This window comes from Spinacia oleracea, chromosome 3, assembly GCF_020520425.1.
Source record: "Spinacia oleracea cultivar Varoflay chromosome 3, BTI_SOV_V1, whole genome shotgun sequence".
Taxonomy (NCBI): Eukaryota; Viridiplantae; Streptophyta; class Magnoliopsida; order Caryophyllales; family Amaranthaceae; genus Spinacia; species Spinacia oleracea.
In genome coordinates, this window is record NC_079489.1 from 12,528,731 (window position 1) to 12,555,595 (window position 26,865).

The window sequence follows — 26,865 nt, forward strand, 5'->3', positions numbered from 1 at the left end:
TCCAAACGAACTATAAACGGTTTGGTAATGACTCCTTCTAATTCCGATGTTCAAAGTAATAGGACATTCTTTATTTCTTTTAACTAAATTTTTTTCTAATGTTCAAACTAAATTGTCACTAACATGAGGCTTATAGTTGGCTCCACTTTGAGAGCGTAATTGTAAAAATCAAGTCAACTCTTGCAACCATGGTTCTTCACAAATTATTCCAAGTTTGACGCGTTTAACAATTTTCAAATGCATTTTGATAAACGTTAAAACTTGCGTTACAAAAACATATTTTTTCCCGGAAACTCGGAAGAAAAACGCCCCCTTATAAATGATCTTTTAATTTAGAAAAGATTTTATTGTTGTCTACTAAAATTTGGACTTCTTTTTTATTGTTCTGAAGCAAGAGTGGCACTTGTGACCAGTTTGGGACAAGAAATCAAGAATCTTCCTAATGCTGCCTAACAACAAGTTAACCCACTACAAAAAAACGGTCGTTTTCCGACCGAATTTTCCGACCAAACAAAAATCAGTCGGTAAAATATAAATTCACCGACTAATTAAATTGTAGTCGTTAAATTTGCTTTTTACCGACTAATTTGTAGTAGTCGGTAATTTACCACTACTTTTCAGATAAATTACGACTACTTTGTAGTCGTGAATTAAGTCGACCAAAACAAATGTTTGGGAAAAGTACCGACTACTTTTACCGACCAAATTTATTACCTACTACCTTTTTCAGTCGGAATTTACCGACTAAAATAAGGTTGGTCGTAAAAAGTTAATTTTACAGACTACTTTTAGAGTCAGGGAGCTCATTTTATTTTTTATTACGGCATGAACTTTGTTGGGATTTGCTTATATACCCCTTTCATCAGTCAGAAAGCCGAAGAATTTTCAGTAAGTTACTACAAATATGCATTTCTTGGGGGTTCAATCTCATCTTATAATTTTCGAGCGTCTCGAATGTTTCTCTTAGATCAACCCAGTATGATGCCCGCTCTTTTCTTTTGGCGATCATGATATTGTTATTAATCATGTATTTTAATAAAAGTATATGACTAAAGAAAGTTTAATCATTATTGATCGAAAATTACCATATCCTCCAGAAGAAAGTATATTTGTCCAATATATATGAATAAGTTTTATACAAGAAAATGTATCTATCACAAGTGAATCTAAAGTATTATTATACTCCCTCTGTCCCTTAATACTCGCACCGTTTTGACTGGACACGCTTGCCAATGCACAACTTTGACCATCAATATCTTTAACTACATATTATAAAAACTTCAAAAATATTAATATTTTGAAAATATATATTAAGATGAAGCCAAAAATATATTATATACTAACATTTATTTTCATATACTAGAAATAAAATAGGGTCAAAGTGAATTATGTGAATAGTGCAAAAAGTCAAAACGATTCGAGTATTAAGGGACAAAGGGAGTATTATGCATCAGAAAAATCGAAAACAAATGTATCGAATGAGATAGAGAAAAACACATGATCTTATATGTATTATTTTCAAAATATTGGTGATATAAATATTCACCTCATGTGTTCAAGTTAAACTTTAAAGAATAAATTTTCAAGGATCTCGATGCTTCTACATTTGAAAAGCTAAATGATGTATTTATTTGGGGAGGTTTTATCCCACAAAGTTTTTCTGATAAGGTTTTAATCAAACAACATCTCAAGCCTATTATGATCAAGAATATACATTTTTTCTTCACTAGATTTTAACCCACATGATTTTTGTAATAAGTTTTAACGAGCCATAATCTTCAATAATGGACATCCAAGAAAAGTGTTATAAAATACTCCCTCCATTCCCTTTTGTTCTTCCCCTAAAGAATGTTGGGTGTGGTTTAAGAAAACTGAATCTTGGTTTGTATTGGGATATGAGTAATGATTGGGGTGTAAGAGTAATGATTGGGTGTAAGAGATTATATATTTAAAATAAAGTAAGGAGAGAGAAAATATTAAAGAAATAATATAATTGGGAGATATTTTATTATTAATAACAAAAAAACAGATTAAATTCAAACCAGAAAAATCAACCAAATTTCGAACAAAAAAATCAAGAAAAATCAATCCAGAAAAATCAAGAAAATTAACCAAAAAAACCCCATGAAATTGACAAACGAAACCAAAAAACCCCAGAAAATCGACAAACCCAGAAAACAAAAATACCAAGAAAATCATCAATCCCAGAATACCAAAATACCCAAAAAATTGACAAACCCAGAAAATTCAAACCAAAAAATCGACAAAAAATCAACCAAAAATTCGGAAAAAATCAACCCAAGATTCGACCAAATATAACCAAAAAATTCGACCAAGATCAAGGCAAAAAATCAACCAAATCAACTCAAAAATTCGACAAGAAATTCGACCAAAATCAACCCAAAAAATTCAAACAAAAATCAACCCAGAAAATCGATAAAAATCAACCCAAAAATTCGACCACAATCAACCCAAAAAAATAACAAAATTCAACCCAAAATTCGACCAAAATCAACCAAAATAAATCGACAAAAATCAACCAAAAAACCATACCAAAATCAACCCAAAATTTCAACAAAAAATTATCCCAGAAATTCGTAAAAAATCGACAAACATCAACCTAAAAAAATTCGAAATAAGGCAAAAATAAATTCAAACCAACGTGATCTCAATATCACGATTTTGAGGATTTAGAGGCCAAATTCGACCATGAAAACTCTAGATCTAGAGTTTTCATGGTCGAATTTCACCATCTAAAGCCATAATACGCATTCTACAGCTTTTTCCGGCGGGTGGTGGTGGCGGAGGTGTGGTGGTGGTGGCGATCTAAAATTTCACCTCCAGATCTTAAGACAGAGATATTGTGGAGGAGAGAGAATCTTAGAGTTTTAAGAAATCAGAGATTTTGGAGGAGAGAGAGAGAGAGAAAAACGTGAGAGTAAGATGGAAAATGAAGAACAATTTGGGGTTCTTGAGAGTTGCAGAGGTTTTGGAGGAGAGAGAGAGATAGAGCAAAATGAGAGGAGGAAGGAGAGAAATGAAGAGAGAGAGAGAAATGAATTTTGTCATGAATTCATGATAGGGACGGTTCAAATGGGTGGGGAAATGAGGAAGATTTAAGAATAAAATAAGGAAAGTGGTGAAATTTAGGTGTGAATAAGAGTAGAATCTTAAGGTTTTTTGGTAAATAGTGGGGAATCTTAGGGTAAATTGGTAAAAAAATTATGGCCAAAAATAGTAAAGATTCAGTAGGGGAAGAACAAAAAGAAATGCTAAAAAAGGAAATGGGAAGAACAAAAAGGAATGGAGGGAGTATTATTTAGATGTCCATTACACTCCTAATATATTTCCAGAATATTTTAGATTTTAGGGTTTATTGTTATCAAAGCAAACTCATTACCGGACTACAAAAACCCCCCACAAAGCTCCGCGCCTCCGCCTCACCTGTCTGCACTTCCAACCTTCAACGTTTTTAGTGAAGAAAGAACCCTAGATTAGAACAAACCATTTATTCCGGTTAAGCTGAATTTTCCGAAAATTCTCTTTTCATCTTTTCCCTCAACCTCTTTAATTCGTCATTCAAGATGAGTACCATGAAGTTTTGCCGTGAATGGTCAGTGATTTTCTCATCTTCTCTCCCAAAATTCATCAATTTTCACGTTAATGGTTTTCATTTGCTTGTCGGTCATCAATTTGAGAGCATTTTTTCTTGTTTAGATTTTGATTTTAGGGTTATTTGATTGCCGATTACTGTGCATAATTGAACAGCAACAATATTCTGTACCCAAAAGAGGACAAAGATCAAAAGATTCTCCAATACGCTTGCCGAAATTGCGACCATCAGGTTTACCTCTTTCTCTCGTTGAATGATTATCTACCCTTGTTGGTTATAGTTTTAGGTTTACTTAATTGGTGTTTTATGGTTGCCGGAAAAGTGGTAATTCAAGCTTGTAACGTAATTGGGTTTTACATTAGTTGACAATGGCTGAATCTGTGTATGCATTGCAATAAGATACATGGTCTTTTAGTATATAGATTAGCTTTATGGTTTGGCCATTCCGTATATTAGTTTCGCCTATATAAGTGCGGAAGAGTTAGATTTAGGAAGTTGTACGACTACTGCTTGAAATGACATCAACGGGCAATCTAGTTCACTAAGGGAAAAAATGGATTAATGCTTCATAGTATGATCCTATACTTCGGCAGGATACCATTGAAATGTTGCACATAAGTGGTATTTGTTCCATCTCATCATCTCATGAATATAAATGGAATTGCTTGTCCTGCATGAATTTTCGTATACCTGTGCATTTTAATTGGAATGAATTTGCATGTACATTTGTAAAAAAGAAACAAGGTCCATTTCCATGTTAATGCCAATTCACCCCAAATTGTCTATTTTTCATCATAAACTTCAATTACCGTTTGGGCTCATAAACTTCAATTACCGATTGGGTGATATTGGTTGGGTATGAAACAAGGAAATTTGACAACTATCGATTAACTATGAGTAATCCCATCTTTGAGAGTGTCTTCTATAACTGAAGTTATATTGTTAAAAAAGGTAAAAATTGACATTTGCATATTCTCATTCGTCCTTTGCCTTTTTAGGTTACTTTTTCATAAAAAAGGTGTACTCTAATCTACCTTCTTCAGCGTGTTGGGCATGTTGGCTATGATCAATGAGCTAAAAGTGTTGAGGGAATTACATTTCAGATCAGAACGTGCATCTCATACCTTGAAATTTAAGCATGGGTAAAATAAATTACAATTGATCTTGAATTAAAATTGTGTTTACATTACGAAATTCAAAGTATGTGCAAAGTAGTGCAAACTGCAAAGGATAGGTCTATAGGCGAGTGGTGGTTCTTGTTGGGTGCAAATGGAAGGCAATGCTCATTGGTGCAGATTGGTGGTTAGCTAGAAGGTATTCATTAGTGCCGATAGTTATGGTGCGTTGGAGAAGAGGTGCGTGGGGGGAGGAGAGGGAAATGTGGCCTGGATGTTTGGGTGGTTGACTAATGGATGTTGGTGGTGTCTTGGGTGGGGCTGGGTGAGGTGCGGCAGGGAAGGTAGGTTGGTAACTGGTAATGCCTAAGATCAATAAGATGAGGGATAAATGAGGGAGAAAGAAGAAAAACCGATTAAGAAAAGGGAAAAGTAAATACCTATTTAACAGGTAATAGGTCAATCCGGACCCATTTGAGAGAGTATCTTTGAAGTTGGGACTACTCCTAGTAGAAGATTTGTCATAATGAAACACAAGTTTATGATGAGATTGCATTACAATGGACATTTTGATGTTACTTTTCTTGCCAAATCACACTTAGCAAGAATCATTCCCGTCATTTATTCCCGGTTACCAAACGGGCCAGTTTATGTGACTCGTTATTTCTTTAACTGACTCTTTTTTTTTTTAATTGTTTTAAGTCTGTGAGACCCAGTCTCTGGATTTATTGATGAACCTAGAGCTTCTGCTGTGAAGTGGTATAAGAATTTCTTATTACGGTAGTTTGTGACATTTGGCTTACTCAGAAGAATTTTAACAAACTGTAGTATTGTTGACAACTTTTTCCTTTTGGCAAGCTTGCTGACTTACCTATGACCTAATTTCCATGTAGGAGATTGCAGAAAACAATTGCGTATACAGAAATGAGATACATCACGCTGTTGGAGAGCGTACTCAGGTGCTACAAGATGTTGCTGCAGATCCAACTCTACCTCGAACCAAGTCTGTCCGCTGCACTCAATGCAATCATGGAGAGGCTGTCTTTTTCCAGGTGAGCTTCCAACTTGTTTCTAATTTCCTAGCAATTGCATGTGAATCTTTGTATATTATCTTGGATTTCACTATTTATTTCTTTGACGTCTTAATGTGGTTTGGTTCTCTACTAAATTGTGCATTCTACAGTACACTAGATAAGGAAATGAAAAGGGGGAACAAAAATGGGAAAGATAATCATGGACTAGGATATTATCAAACCTATTTTGATCGGCATTTTGTAAAACTTGTTAAGAGATGAGGTTTCCTTATTTTCTAGATTGTTGCCACCTTGCTTTTATGTCATTTTTTACAAATTTCTGAATCATGCAAGTTTCCTCTAAGATATCGAAATAATCATGTTAGCTCATACTGATTACATCCATTCTATCCCTGGAAGTGTAAACGTCCATACCCTTTCACCTATTTTCATAGCGGCCTAGCGGGGCAGGGGAGGGGTGCTCTTTTTTTATTGGGTTCACCACTTATCCACAATGATATTTCTTAGAATTAGGTGAACTTAAAAATTCTTGAGCTGATAATAAAGTAGCCGTGAACAAAATTCTTAATACTCATCTTTTTAACATACAAGTTTGTTTCCTAAGAAGTCAATTTATTACTACCTTTGAGTTATGATGACATGGACATGGTAAATTGATGTTTGTAATCTATTTGATATATTCAGGCAACATCTCGAGGAGAGGAAGGTATGACATTGTTCTTTGTCTGCTGCAATCCGAGCTGTGGTCATCGCTGGAGAGATTGATCTGCTGATATTATGTATATTTGAAAACCAACAGCAGGACTAATTTTAGATAATGCTTTGCGAACTGGAGATACCCTCGGTTTATTATGCATACCATGATACCAATATCATGTTATTCTGCATGAATTATAACCTTACCGGTCTTTGTAACCCTGTTTCGGCAGTTTACTTTCACTTCTGCTGGTTCAAAGCTAACATCATTGTTCTTTGATGCGTTCAGTTACAAAAAAGAAATTCCAGCTTATTCACCACAGACTTGTTTTAGTTGTTAGAAACAGAGAGAAAAGGGAAACATCTTGACTCGAAGATGTGTCTAATGGTCATTTCTCCTAGATCTGAGTCACATCTAATAGAACCTAATAATGAGATTGTGGTTTATGTTGGGTTTCGAACATCCTAACTTGTTAGGTTGCATGCTATCTTGTTCACACATTAGTATGATATTGGATTTGATTTGGACACCTTAAAAAAGAAAAAGTTCATATTAATGGAGTTAGGTGGACACTTGTATAGTTATATGCAATTTGAATGTAGCTCTTCCTTATCCTTTCCATACCATAACAATCCTCCCCTCAAACCAAGGTGCACAAACTTGTGGTCTCCCCTCCAATGAAACCATCTTGTACCGCCGTTATCACCAAAAGAACTCGTTGTCGGACCATCAAGGTGGTTGAGAAGTCTTGTACCGTCACAATCACCAAACACACACCTGACCACCACAATATCACGTAGATGATCTTCAATCTCGAGGGATTGAGGGCTTCTCTCCAACTTTGGTCTCTAAATGCAGTTGTTGGGTCCTGAACATCCAACTTGTTATGCCACATGTCACCATCCTCTCACATTAGTATGATATTATACGCTTTTAGTTTAGTCTACGGGGATTAGTTTTTGAACACATTTTCAAAAGAGCCCATGCTAATAAAGTATGGTAAGAGAGAAATATGACTTGGTCATCCCTATGAGACTATGACCTAAACTAATTCTTAGACATATAATGTAGGGAGGACAAATGGAATTGAGATTGTATACTTTTAATATTTTGGTGGGTGGTAGCAAAGAGAAAAAAGACAAATTGGTCATCCATTAGGGTTAATGTCATGATTTTTTTTGGTCATCAATTGGTTTTACTCTTAAGCATAATTCTCAGAATGGAAACCTATGAACCAGCTAGAATTTTTTTCCTTCATATTGAAACATCAAAACACCCTAAATTTATGTATCTGGCTTCAACCATTTAAAGGCAACATCTAGATTCTAGAGTAGGCAAAAATATAGGCAACATCTAGCCTTGGCAAAAATATGACAACCATTTTATCCACCTATAAGAAATCCTTATCACCACCTCTTATCCCTCCAAACAAAAAAAGCCACCATTGTTACACTGAAACGTAGTAAGATGACGCGCCTTGTGTCTTTTAACATCTTTCGTCAAACCTGAGCTCCTTCCCTCCTGGGGACCAACAATGGTTACAAATATTTACTACAAATATTAATATACAGCAATACATCCAAAAAGATTATTCTAGTATACACCATTGCACTAACCAAAAAAATCTGTACATATATTGAACCGGAGGCAAATCATTTTCCATTTCTTGAGAGAAGATATAGTGTGTATATACAGATGTTATGGTAAATGCAAGGTTACCTCTCTTTCCACTAATTCTATGCTAAAAAGAATTCCCCACTAAAGAAACTAACTCCTTAATGGGGCTGGGGCTGGGGCTGGGGCTGGGGCTCGGGCTGCCTAATCGGAGATTTTGAATAACTACATATCTACAATGAAAACGGGATAATGGGATTAGAACAGAAAGTTCCTCTACAAAATTGTATTAGGAGAAACCTAATGCTACAATGATGATAACTTGTTTGCAAACCAATCCGATAACCGCTCAATCTTCTTTGAGAGGTCTGCATTCTTCCCAAAAAAAGTTTCTGCATTCGTCAACAAAACGTTAATGTCATGCTTTACTGCCTCCAAGCTTCGGTAATAGTTATTTTCTAGCCTCAACTGGATAACTTCCAGAGATAATGGTACTGGAAACCTGCAACCATATTTGAAAAACCCACGTCAATGTCAGCTTCAACAAAACTGTTCGAAATTGGTGTTTTTTGTTTAGACTTTCTTTAGAGCAATGGGCAATGGCCATCACATGTCGACTCTTAGCTTCTTTTTATTGAATAAAACTTCTGTTATTACTCCGCACAAAATAAGGTGAGGGGAAACATCTTTCCATTTTAGATATACTGCCCACTCGTCATGTCTTTCCAAAGTTGCACCAAAAGATCATGTCTTTCCAATTGCAATCAAGTCACATGGATCTTTTCCCTTTCAAAAGTTCACATACAAGAAAATGGATGCTGACATCTCATGGAGTACTAGCTCCATTTCGAAATAATAGTTACACTTTAGTACTTTACTTTTCAAGGTCAAAGTTTGAAATTTTTTACCACTCATACAAACATCAAAATATTACTCCGTATCATATAGTCTCATTTTGAAACAGAGGGAGTACAATTTATAGAAATTTTTAAGGCAAGAAGTTGCGTAGCATTTGAAGAAATTTTCAGTTGAAAATGAAAAGACAAAAGAGATACCATTTAGGAAAGTGAATTAGCTTTAATATGTACATACCTATTTAAGAAATTTGACTTCTCCGAAACCTGCTGCAATTTCTGAACCCCGTAAATATCCTGAAATGTTTTATAAAAGAATTCAGTCAATTTTCTAGAAAGGTAAAAATAAAAACCCAGAAGAAACTGACATTTTATTATACCTGAGTTTTATTTCCGGAATGCACTAATTTAGAAAGAAATGAGAGCAGTGTTTTGGTGGTGTGGTCATCTAGATGAGGCTGCTCCCACTGTGTATCGCCAGCATCATAAAGTTCCCAAGGACTGTGTTCATGTATTTCGGTAGGTTCACTTCTATACCGAACATGATATCTTTCCCAAGGACTATCAGGAAACTCAGCGGATTTGGGTTTCACATCAGAGATTCGACCTTCCCACCAACTACCATCTCCATCACCTTCATTTTTCCACCACACCTGACATTTGTCTCTCTTAGTCCAGTTTCTCTCAATAGCAGTCTCGTACCTTGTTTTCTCAACAAGAAAGTCTGGAAAATTTGAAACTTCTGGTAACGTCAGCTTGAATGTCTTACCAAATACACTACAACTGGGGTCTATAAGTTCAAGTGTCATTTTACAGCAGCTATCTCCAGAGCCTGGAACGATGGAATACTCTAGCTCTGTAACTTTGCACAATTCTACATCTCTGATCTTTCCTTTCAAATATTCCCAAGGTCCCCTCATAGAAGACTTATTGCTAGATATATATTCTTCATGCCCCTGCAAGAATATCATCAATCAAAAGATGGAGAATAATCAGGCAAATTCAATTTTATGGAAGAATTATTTGTCAACAAATTATAACTGTTGACGGCTAACAATGTACCCTCCCACAAAACTTGATTGTTGAAATTATCATTAGTATCCCTTTTTTCAACAGTTCCATTCATATGACCATCTAGAAGAAAAATGTATAAATGGGCTGTGGAACAAACAAATAAAAGTAAGGGTAGTCCAGATATCAAGTGATTACCTGCCTCAAATATGCAACTTCATCACCCTGCTGAGGAATATATCGAGAACAATCAGGCACAGAAAGCATGAGCCACGATAACTTTCTTTGTGACTGACTTGACTTCCTCCTTTCTGTTGGACTTGCATCACGAACAAAATTAATTCTCCTATTTCTCGTGGACCTCAGTCCCACAGTCATGCTAGATCCCCATTCTTCTCGAACCTTGTTTGATGACACATTTACGGTCCTTCTTGACCTATCCCCACCTGATCTCTTATGGTTAATAAGCTCTTCTTCAGCTGTATCCCTAAGCTCCAAAGAACAGGCTTGATTAATGCCATCAACCACAATACCGTTTGTATCAACGTTTCCATTCTGATTTTGACAGCTTGCATTTGAGGTGTTTTCACTAATATGAGCACCATTGCCATCTGAAGATGTCCTCGCCGCCTTAAAGGACCTTGATCTTCTATAAACAGCACTATACATCCTATCATTCTTCTGTGAACGTGAATTTAGTCCTGCAGAGCAAGCATTTTCTTTTACTTCATCTATATTACAGTCTTCACCACCCAAACCAGCTTTAAGCTCTTCCGCACCAGACCTTTGCTCCACAAAAGCTGTACCATTGTTTTTATTCCCTTCATTAGGTGAAGTTTTCAGCTCATAAGAATTGTTTGGATCTGATACATCCTTCATTCCTGCAATGCTCAATAATGTTGACACATGGGTTTCATCACTGCTATTCGAACACGGAGCTCCATTCTCAGTAGCTACATGAACTTCATCCTGCACTCCATCAGAAATCAGGGATCTATTCAAATTAGACAGCTCTGAAAGATTTCCATCAGCTAACCCATCTGGATTCCCTAAATGCTCGTGACTAAGCTCAGTAATCTCCTGTAGCTTGCCACTAACATCCCTTTGTTCATTTTCAGATTTTGAATCTGCACCAGGTTTATTATCAGCTTCATTATGGTTGCCACTGAAAGAGCTTGACCCGGAAGCATTCGTCCGAGGAGCTTCACTCAATTTAAGTCGCTTAGAAGTACGAGCTCTAACCCCTCCCCATTTTATAGCATCATTGCCATAACCACCTAGCCAACCCAGTCTATCATATCCAGAGAGGTTTTCATTGCCATGTAAGTTAATCATAGAATCTTTTCCAACAAATTCTACAGGGCCACCTGATGCTGAAGATGAAGAACCTGCGAAATCCCCAGATGTCGGGAAAGAATTCCCTGAAAACACAACCCTATTTGGATCGCGAACTGGAAATTTCAGAACTAGTCTCCTTCTGTTCCAACCATTCTCATGAGATTCAAGGAACTCTTTAGATCTAGATATATCCTCAGAATCATCAAGAGCTACTTCTTTTCCCTTAATATTCTTTGCTCGGTCATCTGGAATCAACTTGTCAGATTCCTCACCCTCAAAGTAAGAATCTTCAAGCACAGATTCACTTTCTGATGAATAACCTTCTGAACCATATTCATCTTGATCTTGATCTGGCATACTACCTTTGATTTTGGAAAACAAGGTAAGAGCATTACGAGCTGCGGCCCTTTGAGGTCTTGAAGCCTTCGAAGACTTCTTCTTTGACCGTTTACGTCCATTTCTTGATTTTCTCTTTTGGTCGACTCTGTGGGTACTACCATCACATTCATCCAAATTTCTCCTCTTAACACGCCTCCCCGAAGAAGTAGTTATCTCTGTCTGCAAGACAAAAAAAAATATTACACATGTGAATAAACCTAACATTTATACGAGTGACAAGACAAGTGTATCATTGAGGACTAAGGAATTATGAATCGAATAGAAAACATACTCTCTTTTTCTTTCTCCTCCTTGATCTACGAACACTGTCTCTGTGACTGCATTCAGCTTCAGTGTCTTCTTCACTACATTCTGAATCACCAGAAGATGTTGAACTAATATGTCCTCCATTGCCACCAAAGGAATCCGTAACATTGAATTCAGAGTCTGTATCATCACTAATTACTTCTACTTCTGGTTCCCAATCCATGACATCCACAAAATCCGGCAGTGGATCTATTAATATATCCAAATCTGGCAGGGGAAGAATGTGATCTTGTTCCGAATTGAAGTCTGGACCCACAGAAAACATAACAGAAGACGGGCACCACTCTTTACCCAGAGTTCCAAGACGCCTTTGCTGAAACATACTTTGGTAGGGTTCTGGGTATGGTATCATGCCTAGTAATTAAAGGTGAACAATCAAAATTTTTGAAAAAGTAATGATGTAAAAGATTTAACCATTTGCCATTAAGTGGGGGAGAAAATACAAACTTGAATCACAGAGAAGGTCTTTCATATTCCTTCGGTAAGGAGGAAGTTGAGATTCCTGTAGCAAGAGAGATGAATAGTTTAAAACCAAGTATCAAGAGAGACAAGTGGACAACATGAATACTCGTAAACAAACAGAACAGTGACGGGCACGGCCCACAACAGCATTCTCTTACTAAGCTTTATAAATATGAGAACTACATATGAAAAACCTTACCTGATCAACAACATTTCCATGAGTATCTCGGATTAGTGGGCGATAATCCCCGAGAAAGAACTGCAAATTTTACGATTTGAAAATATTAGCTAAGATGCTTTGAGCATCTTTAACAGCATAAAAATTATAAGAAAGGAGTAGTTTCTTTTAGTACCTGATCATACTTTGCATCCTTTTGGGACTCGCCTTGACCAGTGCTCAAGAAATAAAGTTGACCAACATCATCTGAAAGTACAATAGACGTCCCGTCCCTATGTAAAGGAATTAATAAGAAAGGGATGAGAAAATAAAAATGACTTTCAAGGATGAGATGCCACATGGACATCCACAGTAGCACAAAAAAGAACTCCAATTTAATTTTTGCTTTTCAATCCAAACAAATAACACTGTGAAAACAACGATAATCTTAGTAACAAGCACCACGACTTACATAGAGAACTTTCCATCAACCAATTTAAACCGTCCAGTTTCATAGATCCGAATGGGCTTTCCTTCCCATATCTGCAACAAAACTGAACTAGTAAGACTATGCACATAAGTCTTGCTGAATGTATATAAGGGAGTTAACTGATAACTTACATCCCAAATTATGGTTTTCCCATCGTATCCAGCACTCATAGCTATGCGAGGGTTGAAAGGGTGAACATCCAGGACATATGTCTATTTAGAGAACAAACAGGACAAGTACATTTTCATGTCATAAAATCGCAGATAAGTAAATAAACAAAGTAAACGTAAGGTTAATACATCATAGAAAAGATTACATGCACAAGAAGATCAAAAGTAGATTCATCATGCATAATAGAGATCCAACACAGAGAAGAATGATCCAAAAGCCTTGCGACAATTGAGGTCGACATCAGGCGAGAATTGTAGGTGCATATGCCTAGGGGGGGCAAGACAGTATTTCTTTGGGGGGGAGTAGTTGCTCATATAAAGATTCTCTTACAGTGGATACAGAAGTTTTAGGGCAATTACCTAGCCATTTTTCAAGAAACTCCCATGTTTTTAAGTTATCCAAAATAATCCCTACATCAGTGTTTCGGATTTTTCATCAGTGTAGTTTTTATGACCTTGTTATGATCTCATAGATGACTACTGCTCTGACACTTTTGCTCTGCTGGTTAAATGATAGGTGCATCTAATGCTCCAAGTCTCCAAATGCTTCTCTTTTTCCTGAGGCAATTGACTCTCAGGGGTTTTAGTTTGCACCATAGTACATGTGCATGAGGTTATACATTAGAAGCATCACATTGAACTTTTTATCCATTGCTATTATGTTTCCCTCACCACAGACATAATCACGAAGTTATTTTTGAGATCTTGAAAACTTCAGGAATTTTATAAAAAATATTGCTAAGCCTCAAGTTTACCCAAGGTAAATTCAAAAATGATGTAAAACATAGTGACGCTAAGAGGTTGTGCATTAAGATATGATCTCATACAAAAATAAAGAACACTAAAGTTCGTGATATTCTTTTTATGAAAGACCAAAAGATGTTTAGTCACCTCTTGTGTCTCAAGAACCTCAAGGCCCCCAAGACTCCAAGAGGTAATCACTCTGTGAGCCTTACACAGTTACACTACAGTACCTCAGGCACACCTTAGAGGCTTAGACAGTCTTTTCGATAAACTAATTAGAAACTGAAGATTGTCATCAATCAATATCACACTACGCAAATTGCAATCTTGGAAAATGGTCTAAAATTTAACTTATGGTCTCAAGAAAAATAAGTTCTGATAAGTTAAGTTCAGGGCTAATAATTCATATAAGTTAAGTTCAACAACAACAACAACAACAACAAAGCCTTAGTCCCAACATGAATATAAGTTAAGTTCGAGGCCAATAAATTCAAATAAGTTAAGGTCATGGCCAATAAAGGCTACTCAAGTTCAATTCACAGCTACAAGTTCTAATACGCTAAGATAAGCCCAGAACAGTTAAAGTTCGGTGCCAATAAGTCTAGAATCGTTGATAAGTTCAGGAAAGTGAAATTCAGGTGTAGAGAACACACCCTAAATATTTGTTAACATGAAAAGCCACTTGGGCAGAAAAGAAGAGTAAAACGAGAATGGAACCACTTTTTACAGTCAGACGCACATTATCCCTTTCTGGACAATTGACGGGAGTGAGGGAGGGTAGAGAGAAGAGACAACTCAAAGAAATACATAATAAAACATCCCATTCAATTTGTCTATTTGGGCAACGCAGTCTGGAATTCTGGACGAAAATTAAAAACTTACAGACTCAGTATGGCCCGTTAAAGAATGAACCAAGCTACCATCAGCAGCATTCCATACGCAAATTCTGCAATCTGTCTTGAGAAAAAGGAAGACACACAAAAATGCAGACGGTCAATGACAAAACATAAATGGACCAGGTAGATCTGAAGAAAATCATTGTAGAAAGCTTAGTTTTAAAAAGCGCGAAGCGCACTGAAGCGCAAAAGGGCCCTGGAGCTTAAGCGCAAAGCGCAGGCGAAAGCGCACGCTTTTCGTAGGCGAAGCGCGCCCGGAAAGAAATAATAAATTTTCAAAAATCCTGAACATACGGAGAAAATATGGAAAGAAAAGATGAAAAAAATAGATAAATCAAAACGATGAAAGAAAAATTCAGAATCCGACGGGAGAAATCCGGCGAGAAGGCTAGAGAAATCCGACTACGGGAGAAAATTGCACTAGGGTTTTCAAAAACTTCCCAAATATTCGCTTTTTTAAAAAAGAAATCACGTGATACTTTAAAAAAGAAGATTAGAGTCACGTGGCTTTATTTTTTATAAAAAAGAAGGGTCTGAAGTGCCTAGACTACAGGAAGCGCAAAAGCGCTAGGAAGCGCAGAAGCACCGAAGCGCTAGGAAGCGCACGCTTCTTGTATGTCGCTGGGCTTCGGCTGGTAGAAGCGTTTTGGTTTGAGCTTCTGAGCTTCCGAGCTTTAAGCGCAAAAAAGCGCGCTTTTTAAAACTAAGGTAGAAAGATGATGGGAGAGTGAAACGTCTTCCATTGATTAAGGGGATAGTATAATGACTTTTACATAAATCTTGGATTTCCGGAACTAGCCAATAAACCACAAAATAGCATGTCCAAATGAGCCTCCTCTCCTTTACCTCTTAAATCATGCAAGTATTCTTATCATTTTCCAATATGGTATTAAGACTAGGAAGATAAAACGGCATTTAGGTAAGATTAAACACTCTTAATTAACTTCCTTTAGATGTGAAACTCTGAAATGACAAATATCGCAAACAAGAGGAGCTATTTAGCAACCACTGACCAAAACACACAAAACATTAAAGGACCCACATTTATCAATTCACTAGATAATACATATAAGTCGTTTCTCTAAACATAGGGGTCAAGGAAATTCCTCTAGTGTCCCATTCAACATCACAGGTTCACAGCTAAGAAGAAGTAATAAAAGTGGCAAACCAGAAAATTTTAAATTCAAATACCAAATCTGTCGCAAGGAGCTGATAATTTTGGCTGGACAGTTAGATCTGTCAAAATTTGACCCCACCTGAAAATACTGGGTTTTGAAACGAAACAAGGACCCGAAACACGAAAGTGATCAAACCCAACACCAAAAATAAATGGGTCAAACCCAGCCCGACCCTATACTGACCCAGCCTTTTTGAGTGATCAAATTGTTTCAAAAGTCCCCACCAAAACATCTTGTAACACCATCAAATTAAGGCAACAAAAAACATTGTTGTACGATACTTTTATGCCTTTGTTTAGTTAGGGTGAATTGTTATGTTAGTTTTTGAATTGACGTCTCTGCCGTTTACTAATATTTTGACAATTTTATTAGTCTGGAAATTGCAAACTCCTTTTAATAAAATTTATTTTAATAGTACATTACTCCATTAGTATTAGAAGTCAATTCGTGGACTATGGATAATGGTGCACAATAAGCATGGTGCACCAGAGGAGCATATTGTGTACAAACAAAGAACATGACCTTGCAACAAAAGAACATGCGATATATTATTTCACTTTTTTTATGAAATATTACTCCGTATTTTACTTTTTACTAGAAGTACAAATAATAAATACATCATGCTCTTTTTTATTAAGGTAATGTTCTTTTAGTTATGTACTTGTGTTCTTACGGTACACCATGCTCAATGTGCACCATGGTCCACCTTCTAAATTGGGATAGTAATGACCCGACTGAACGACTGCGACCGAGCATTCTGGGTCATGTTCAAGTAATCTCAACCCGAAATGACCCGAACCTGATACTACCCAATCCAAAACTGACCATTTTGACAGATCTTATGCACAGTGAATTGAAAAAGAAAAATGAAAAAGATTTTGTATAAAATGTTCTTCTGAAGCAGTTACAAAAAATTCATGCCTTTAAAGCACCTTTGTAAGAAATTTATCGAACAAAAATTATTCTCATTAACTTACCCATAATAGCAGCAAGGACAAATCGATTATCTAGGCTCCAGACAATCATATTAACACCACGAGGTGTAGGTAGAACTCTCTGTCTTGGACCCCCTCGCGGAGGCTGCGGAGGCATGGGTGGAGGAGGAACCTTGAGATGATAAGCACGAGTCCAGCGCCCAGCTCTCCCCTAGCACAACAAGAAATCATATTCTCAGTGAGGTAATATTCCACAGTAGGTTGGTCATCATATCACTTAAAAAAAGAATAAATTTAAATTATGACTCACGTGTGATTTACGTGACCTCGGAATCCAGATAATTGCACTCCCATCACGAGAACAGGTAACGATGTTATCATGAGAAAACCTGGCAAAATTTTGGTGAGATGAACTGGTCTTGACTAAATCTTACAATAAACCGTCTGAGTAAAACCTTTCATCACAATCTACCACAATTGACACACAAAAACCAGGAAAGAATGAAATGTAAGTACCATGAATTTTTGAATTTAGGAAAGCTTTCCTCCTTGGTTACATCAGCAGCGCAGAATCGAGGAGTCACAGCACAACCACTGTAGAAAAGCACGAAAATGTCAGCATCCAATTATGTCAAGGGACAATCTTAAGTTATAATACAAACTTCTGTTTTGAATAAACCTAACAGGTTTAGCATCACCATCGACTAGAAACACTAACCAATAAGGAGCATGCGAGACATAATTAGCACATCAGCATTCCCTTTTGTACTATAGTTTGAGAGTGAACTGACCTGAATTGCACATAGTTAACATCATTTTCATGGCCAGACAGAACATCCATCTCATGGATAGGTTGTTCAGAATCGTCAGCGCCAGATTTACAAGCATTCCAGACCTGCAGGAAGATAAAATTGATTTATTTACTATCATTTGAGTGTAGAGCACAAGTCAAGATCACGCACTTCAAGAAGCAAAGGGTTGTAGATAAGGTGGGTGTAACATCTATTGGTGATTTCATGCGAGACGAAAGGGTAAAATGGTGCAAATTCACTGAGATGCAGAAAATTTGAGAAAACTTAGGCCCTGTTTGGCGACTAATAACATATACGAAAGAGAGGGGGAACAGAATAGAAAAACAGATATTATACTGCTCCAATTCATTCCACTGAACAACGAACTACATAGCATCATATATATAATCAAAGGAAAAAGCAAACCTAACTAAAAATAAGGAATTATATCCCATGATGATCATGCCTCACTAATAATTCAACAACCTTAAACCCTATAATGTAAAACTATAATACTAATATCCCTAAAAACATGCCACTTTCATTTGAATTAATCATCTAAACAAACACATGTTCCTAACTTATGGCACTACTATACTTTGAATCAATAATCCAACATGCATCTCATCGGCAATGGATGAAGAAGTTTTTCACAGGAATTATGGAAGGGATGTTAAAATATATCATCATGGGAAAAGAAGTGTTTCACAGGAAGGGGGGAAAAGGGAGTCTTGTACGAGCATATGTCCGATGAATGGGAGAGTATGTGAAGAAGACCATGGTCATGACAAAGGCGATTCCCGTAGACGTAAGCACTTGACAAGCAAGAGCAAACAATTTTTTCTTCAAATGTTAGAGAACAAGAGAGCAAGTTGTTCATGGTGTTAGAGAAATTTTGGGAATCAAGGGGGCATGTTCGATTATAGATTCAAAGTATAGAAGTGCATAAGTTTAAGAACATGTGTTTGTTTGGTTGATTAATTCAAATGTAAGAGCCATATGTTTAGGGATATTAGTATCCTAGTTTTACGTTAATAAGGTTTAAGGTTATTCAAATATTAGTGGGTTAGGCAAGATCACCATCATGAAATATAGTTCCTTATTTATAGTTAGGTTTGTTTTTCTCTTCAACTATATATATGATGCTATGTAGTTTGATACTTAATTCCATACCTGTTCCATTGCTATGTAGTTTGATATTTACAGTTCAGTTATTTGGTTGAAAAAATAACACTCATACCTGTTCCATTGCAGTGGGGGTATGGTGAAGCTGGAGGATGAGAGAGAGTCAGATGTAATTCTAAGGAAGGTGGTGGAACTGGTAAGAGTGCAGTTAGGGTTGTCGAACCTTGGAGTTAATGGAGGTTAGGCATTAACTTCTATTTTATTAAGTGATTCCAAGCTATAGGTTTAGCTAAAATCCACCTCAGAGAGGGTTACAGATATGGATTAAGGATGTAAAATTTTGTTTCCAAACAGCAATTATGAGCTTTTATGCTTTATCGATTCAAAACCCATGCCTGATTCCTGATTTGGTGAAACAAACGACCCCTCAAGGAACTGCGTGAGAAGAAAGATCCAAGAAAGAGGGGGAAAGTGAGTCAGTGACCAGACAGGATTTAACCCATCAATATGATATATACCCCTGATTCATTGACAGGAACTTTGGGGCTTTATGATCCATGTATTCAACCCCGATCAGGGAGGCTATCATTAAACCTCCCTCTACTGTGCAATTACTCGTGTGTCTCTGATTATGGGGTTTCAAATAATTGTCAGCTCAATAGTCATCTCTTCTCCTTCCGCACCACAACCTTGATAGATTTTTTTAATAAAAAAAAATGGGGGGGGGGGGGGGGGCATCTCATAAATAGCATTCCACTAGCCACAATACTCACAACTAACTAAGGTAAAATCTAGAAAAATGTAATACACGCCTTTCATAAAATCTAGGTAATCTAGTTCTTTCCATCTAGATAAAATGTAAACTCTAAGCATAATAGAACATACCCTTGCAAGATTATCTGAGCTACCAGTCACAAAGACAGTGCCGTTGGCGTTGAATGCACAACAAAATATCTGATGATTCTGTTCAGAAGTGACGGATGAAGCAGCGGTGCTCTTTCCTACAATATTTTGCAGCTTCAGTCAATCACTCCACTCAAAAAAAAATAGTTAACCACCTGAGACGAAATATATGCCAACCTGCAACTAGATCAGTAGGTTTGGGAAGATAGATCCTTGGCTTGATTTGGGAGTATCTTGCATCCCATAACCTACATGTTCCGTCATCAGCTGATCTACAGAGAAAAAAAGAATACAGTGAAAATCAATTTAGATTACAAAAGTGTAAACCAAATGGCTGGTAAAGAAAGTTCTGAAATCCGTATGCTGAGAAATCTTAAGATAAAGCTCATCACCTCTAAATTTGTGTGCTGAGAAAATTAAAAAATAAACTCCCTCTATAGAGCCAATTGTCAATTGATAGCATTATTTGAAGTTTTGAACTGGCAATGTGATAACTAACAGAAATAGTATTGTACTGTAGTACATTAATGAATCCTCACATCACCATGAGATAGGAAATAAACATGTTAAAATAAATTCATAATGACAAGGGCTGACCAAATTGTTGCCACAATGGATAACAACCTTAAGTCACAACTTGCAGAATAATTAATGCATTTAATAATTTAAATCTTTACCCCTTAATGTGCAAAACACAAGAAGCTTAAAAATCAACTAGCATGTAGTAAGCACTAGCTTTGAACCCGCACTAAGCACGGGATAAATGAATGAGAATTTTTAAAAAATATTGTTTGTGACATTTAGTGTAAAAAAGTTTGACCGCACTTTATGATTTGTATAAAAGAATATAAATTATCATGTGTTATTTTGTTAGATTTGTTTCGATGTTTCATAATATCAAGTTTCTATAATTTTTTAACTAATACTCGCATATAATTAAATACAATAACAGTCAGAGTTTTGAATTGGTGACCGTGTAAAATGAAACTGAGTAGAACAAAGAAACAAACGGTGGAAAAACCGAAAAACCGAATACAAAGTGAGTCAGAAAAAGAGTAAGAATAAATATGGAACAACAAAACAGGACAAGCCTTACGATAGAAGCTGATATATAGCACTAGGTCTTGGACTGAAAGCAATGGCAGTAACGGCTCCTGTATGTCCACGCAGAACTGAAATTGGCTGCCCATCTGGCAAACGCCACTGTAATAATAGGCCAGAATGAACAGAGTAAGATACTCTATAAGAAGGAGGAGTAGGCAAAGGTCATAATGTCAAGTGAGATGAGGAACCAGACACTCACAGTTCTAATAATACAATCATTTGAAGAAGATGCCACTAAAGCGTTGTTGGAACTCACAGCCAAGTCAGTGATGTCACCCTTAGATAACAGCAAATGTAAATAAGTAACAGATGGAAAAACAGGGAAACACAACCATCTGAAAATCCTGAACAGTATAGAAAGCATAAAAATGCACCTCATGCCCACGGCAGCTAGCCAAGCAATACGCAGTTTCCATGGACCAAATTTTCACAAGGCGGTCATCTGAACCAGTTATGACAAATCTTCCTGAACGATCACATACAGCTGCAATATTCATAAAAAGATATTACTACGGGCACTGGAATTTGATATAACATAAATAAAATTCAATGAATAAAGGTGAAGATGAAGAACATCAGAAATACAAGGTTCCATTTAGCCTAAAAGTACAGAGTATGTGAACAGATAATATCCAATGGTAACCGCAATACAGGGTTTCTATTTTAAAAGGTGGTTTCTGATAATATTAAAGTATTGAGATAATCGCAATATCTTAAGCTGTTATAAATAGAATAAAATACAAAAGACAACTAGAAGATTTGAAGGCTAAATAAATCAATCTGGCCTGATGTCATATGTGTTACAATTTTTGAGGTAGGGGTTATCGGAAGACTAGAAATCGTGTTTATTTCCATTGGTAAGGGTGATAAGGGGTTGGTAAGATCTATCCAGCTTCTATTTTGGCACATTTGCAGGATATGTTGGACTAGTAATCGTCCCGAAATAGACTTTCTCATTGAGTTCATTTCAGAAAAGGTAGTCCTCTTGGCTTTCTTTAGTCGATCCTATTCTTTCGGGATCTTTATGGTTTATTTTGCAAGATAAATGTGCATACTCCGTATGGTTAACAGAATTACAAAATACCAGAAAAAAAAAAAGTATCAGAGCAACAAACATCACTGATACTAGCTTCTATCAAATTTTAATTTACACAAAATGGCAGTTTCATAACCCTTTACCTTTAAACCCAGAAATCTAATAGGACAACAACCTGAGAATCTACATACTTAAATGGGTATACAAAGCCACAATAGAAAATAAAAATAAAAAATGGTAGATCAGAGATTCTTCATTTGACAAGATGAAGCAAGATATATAAACCCCAGGCACTGTTTGAAGCCAAACTACAAGCCCAATAAGCGTCAGGCATAGTGGACACTGGACAGTTGCGGGGATTAAAAAAATACTAAAATAATCTGACAGCTCAGACCTTCCAAGTGCCTAGTACATTAAAGTAGCATGATATATAAAGACCAACCACACAAAATATAGTCTGTAGGTTGCAAATTCAATTTATCTCAGATATAAATGTGATAATGGTTCCCTTTGAACTCATATGACATTACAAACTTCCTCATCATATTCGAAACTGAAAGTAAAAGTTACATTACCAGCTACTATAATAAACATTAGCGATGAATGAGATGAGTGCAAATTTGACCAAAAACAATAGAGTCGAGTTGACCCAAAAAAGGACCACGCTTTCTCTAGTTTATTTATGTAATCATGCAATCATGCTTAAAAAGTAAAATTCCCTGACTCATCAGATATCAGATAAATATACTTTGTATAAAGAATGCATCTTTTTCCCTGCCGAAAAAATTTGACAGTTAAATATAATTGATGTATCTATTCTCCCAACAGCTAAAATCAAGATAAGGAAAGACAAATAACTTACCACAATAGACAGCATTGCGGTGTCCCCTAAGCTTCTTAACATTTTGCATCTTTTGCACCATAGTTGATGGTTTTGCAATAGTATAACAGGCTGCACGAGTAGATGGTGCTCGATGATGTCTCGCAAATCCACCACCAATTTCTCTCAACCTCAGCGCACGCACCTGATCAGCTTGCATATGAGGCCAACGCATGAAAACGGGCGGTTGTTTAACCTCATCGTCTCCTTTACTCCCATCATCTGCAGGGAAGTATGGGGGGAGTGATAAAGTTGTCGTTCTTAATCATAAGTTTGGTGTTAAAATTTTAGCTATTCACCGGAGGTTTAGTAGAACATCTCATTACAAATTATACCCTTACAGAAATTGAGATGCTTCTCACAACCACATTTAAATCATTCGAAGGAAGATTAACAGTAATACAGAAGTGTGGATAGAAGAATTACATCCCAAGAGAGAAAATGATCCTGTCCCCAAAAGAGTAGGCACATCAGCTGCATTCGGTACATTTCTTGCAACAATGCCAGGTGGTACATTAACTTTACTAAGTAATAGTTGCTTCAGAAGCTTAATTAAGTGATCCTTTCCAATATGAGCATACCTACAGAAAGAAAAGAGTCCATCAAGAGAAATCTCATAATCAGTCACTACAGTGGATAATAAGGTTGCAACAATATCTGTGCTGAAAGATCATCAGCAATATGATGATCACCTAAGGATATATTGCTTGCTCCGATCAAGAAAATATATATAACATACCTCTCCACAAGTTTATTGTAACTCAGTGGAAATGACAAGCCATTATCATTTTCATCACCACTAGGCCCCCCACTCCTAGAATACCAAGCATGGTATCTTCTAGGTAGTAGGTCATGCTCAAGAAGCTCATTCCAGAATTGTCCACAAGTTCTTTGACATGGCCCAACAGACAAAAAATGCATAATGAGAAAATAAATTTCTCTGAGATCAACATCAACATCAGACTCCAAGTCAGGGCTCATCTCCGGATCTACAAGTGCAGCTTTGTCCCGGATCTTAAGAGGGAAACTCAAAGGTTTCACATTAACAGTCAGATTACTAGCAGGGAGGTGTTTCTCAAGAGCCATATTTCCTGAACACAAGCAGAAAAGCATATGTAACTACTTCAGAAACCAACTGCTGATTGAGACTTGGAAATAATGTTGTTAACAAATAAATTGGATATGCGAGCTGATCCAGATAAATATAACTGTAGAATAGAGGATGTGAGATGTAAACAGACCTAAGTTCTGACATTTAAAGCATCTTGAAAACACCTTCCCAACCCCAAGCTCAAAAACCATCGACCGTAGAAAACAGAAATAGATACAGATGTATTAAAAAAACAAAACTTAACAGCTTCAGTCATCTCACTCACCTATTGAATAAAGGGGGTACTACTAACTAAAATATGTCAGCTTCAGCCATGCTTAACAATTGAGCAGTCTGCAAGACCTCTAATCATAAGTAGTAATAAGCTAATCACAGGTAAGCAGAAACACAAGGTCTTCCTGACATGCCCACATGGGTCAATAATTGCAGATGCCACATTCTCAGTCATACCCATTTTAAAACATGCAAAATCCTGCTAAATCACAGGAATGCCATGATAATACTCAAAAGACTTCAAAAAATAACCCCAAAAGTTAGTAGACACTTTCACATTATATATTACGGGGATAAAGTTACTAGGGTTGCACAAGTACGAAAAGAGGACAAGGTAAAAAACAGCAACTGCAAATCAGCCAAGATCTTTGAATCGCCCCTGTAGAATAACTGAATAAGAAAGGGAAAGCCCCAACCACCTTAGCCCACAAAGAAGCTAACAAGGTGACTTTATCCCACAGCATATCACATGTTACACCCTTGCCATTAATATTTATCTATTCCTTAAGTGATAATCCTATTAAGAATTTACCATTCTCATATAATAATATTAATGCCCTTTCCCTTCATAAGACTATAACGTTCTTGAGGAGACCAATAACCTTCAGTTCGAGAAAGATCCAAACCGTCATCGGAAAAGGATCAAGCAAATAAATAGGGAACTGCAAGCTCTCGAAAGAGATGTAGAAATTAATAAAGCAAAGGATTCCTAGAGAGATCACTTAATTGCAAACTTCTTGCCAAAAAACAAAATGTGATGATCAAACAAAATAGGGTACCAGACTACCGGGTAATCCAAAATTTACCAAATTTGCAACGTATGAAGCAACAATTTGTGAATGAGACACTACTGTGAGAGAGCACATGAGCTGGGTGATTATAGGAGGATGCTTTTATAATAAAAAATACTCGCGAAAATGTACAAGTGGAATCAGAGCTCTAGAGCCTCGTAAAAGTGGCCGAGAATTTGTGAATACTTGGTGTTAAGAAGTAACGCAGGGAGGTGGATGGAAAAGGTCAAGTGCCAAACTGCCAACCAAACAAATATGGAAGAGATACACAAACCTCATATTTGTACTTGGGATGAATGGGAGCTAAACCAATGAGTTCTTAATTAGACTTAATATGAAATTACACTAGTTCTTGGACTGACTATGAGAATACACTAGTTCCCCAACTTCTACTCACCTGTCCCAAATTTGTATAGTGCATTCAACAAAAACCTTAATGGAACAGCTCTACCCAAAGTGGCCTCAAGAAGCATGTTACAAAGGTCTGAATCCCATGCAAGACTTGATTAAACACATCATTATCCCAATAACTTAAATCAGCTAACCTATATAACGTATCTGCAGCATTCGAGCAGCACCTCGCAACCTCGGTACCATAGTACCAAAAACGAAACTCACAAACAGTGTCAATAACTACAGGCTTTCCAATATGCCTCGTTTTTTAAATCTAAAAGGCGTTTGATAAAATCTAAATTTCAGTTTATCCACTACACCACTAATTGAGTTGAAAAAGACAGTGTACATTACAAAACGAGAACAAGATAAAATGCAACAACATCATGAAATCAAATCTCAATCAAATAACCGTCTCATAGTCCATCACAAAATTCTAAATTTAAATGAAAAATACAAAATTCAAAAGCAGAATGCAGACCTGTATTAAGGTCAACCAGAAGGGCAATACCCAGATACTAAAAACTCTCTTTTGCGGCTCCAGAACCTTGAATTACCATAACCCATAATTGCATTCCCCTGAAGAAGAAAAAATCAAACAACCACCCTTTTCAATTCCCAAAGAAACCAACAATTTCATCAATCCAGAAACAAAATTCACCCAAAAATTAAAGTTTAATAAATAAAAATAAAAATAAAACTACAAGATCCCATTACAATAGTTAATGCAAAAGGCTAAACATTTACAACATCAAATAAAGATAAGAAAAAAAATTAAAAAATGAAAAAAACAATGTTAAAATTACCTCCAATGGAATAAAACTCAGAATAACATGGCTGATTATCTGTAAGAATTAATCTCCAATTGAATAGAATAGTAGAATGGGGATGAAATTAAAAGGGTTTTGATGCAAGAACAAATTAGTAAGGAAAATTTGAAGAAATTCTTTAAGAGAAAATTAACAGAGCTGAGTTTATTGCTTCTGTGTGTTTATAGTTATGGTGTTTTTAGAGAGAGAAAGTGGGGGTTGCGCAGATTAGAACGTCGAAGGAGGCGTTCTTTTTTTCTTTTTCTTTTCCTTTTTTTTTTGGTTCTATTTTTTAAGTATATGAACTTTACGCTCACTCTTCCTTATTGCTTTTTGTTTCTTCTTTCGAAATCTATAGATATTACTTTGGTGGATGATGATGGCTAAATCCAATTGTTGTAAGCCCAGTCCACTTATGGCTAGATCCGAGGTCGGGCCGAGCTGAACTGAATAGAGCCGAAAAAAATTAATCGATCAATTTTTAAAATTGAATAAGAATCATGTAAATCGTAAAAAACAATTGTCAAATTGTCTGACTCTTAACACATTCATTATCTTAGGCTTAGGAGGTGTTAAATCCTCCCTCGTTTAAGTTATTTCGCCTCCATTTTTTTCTTTTGCCTCGACCTTTTTATA

General features: G+C 36.4%; 2 protein-coding genes across 5 annotated transcripts; one reads left to right on the top strand and one right to left on the bottom strand.

Annotated features, from left to right (window-relative positions):
• Nucleotides 1-3,381: 3,381 nt before the first annotated feature.
• LOC110774736 (DNA-directed RNA polymerases II, IV and V subunit 9A) lies at nucleotides 3,382-6,775 on the top strand. 3 transcript variants are annotated; one of them, XM_021979310.2, is made up of 4 exons: nucleotides 3,382-3,613; nucleotides 3,769-3,844; nucleotides 5,632-5,780; nucleotides 6,447-6,775. In XM_021979310.2, the coding sequence occupies exons 1-4, from the start codon at nucleotides 3,611-3,613 to the stop codon at nucleotides 6,525-6,527; spliced, it is 309 nt and encodes a 102-aa protein (XP_021835002.1). In that variant the 5' UTR covers nucleotides 3,382-3,610; the 3' UTR covers nucleotides 6,528-6,775. The 3 variants fall into 3 exon arrangements, with proteins under 3 accessions (XP_021835002.1, XP_021835000.1, XP_021835001.1); XM_021979308.2 differs by having other exon boundaries at nucleotides 3,383-3,613; nucleotides 3,718-3,844; XM_021979309.2 differs by having other exon boundaries at nucleotides 3,387-3,613; nucleotides 5,622-5,780.
• Nucleotides 6,776-8,095: 1,320 nt separating this feature from the next.
• On the bottom strand, nucleotides 8,096-26,524 carry LOC110774741 (uncharacterized). Of its 2 annotated transcripts, XM_021979315.2 has the most exons (25): nucleotides 26,227-26,518; nucleotides 25,902-25,999; nucleotides 23,592-23,943; nucleotides 23,279-23,433; nucleotides 22,835-23,074; nucleotides 21,311-21,420; nucleotides 21,136-21,213; nucleotides 20,929-21,035; nucleotides 20,010-20,104; nucleotides 19,815-19,930; nucleotides 17,805-17,908; nucleotides 17,530-17,607; nucleotides 17,324-17,402; nucleotides 17,056-17,224; nucleotides 14,887-14,957; nucleotides 13,222-13,302; nucleotides 13,073-13,143; nucleotides 12,797-12,893; nucleotides 12,643-12,702; nucleotides 12,429-12,483; nucleotides 11,947-12,335; nucleotides 10,137-11,834; nucleotides 9,308-9,883; nucleotides 9,166-9,224; nucleotides 8,096-8,575 (listed from the first exon to the last, which is right to left on the bottom strand). In XM_021979315.2, the coding sequence occupies exons 3-25, from the start codon at nucleotides 23,936-23,938 to the stop codon at nucleotides 8,380-8,382; spliced, it is 5,031 nt and encodes a 1,676-aa protein (XP_021835007.2). In that variant the 5' UTR covers nucleotides 23,939-23,943; nucleotides 25,902-25,999; nucleotides 26,227-26,518; the 3' UTR covers nucleotides 8,096-8,379. The 2 variants fall into 2 exon arrangements, with proteins under 2 accessions (XP_021835007.2, XP_056694700.1); XM_056838722.1 differs by lacking the exons at nucleotides 8,096-8,575; nucleotides 9,166-9,224 and having other exon boundaries at nucleotides 9,696-9,883; nucleotides 10,141-11,834; nucleotides 26,227-26,524.
• Nucleotides 26,525-26,865: the final 341 nt, after the last annotated feature.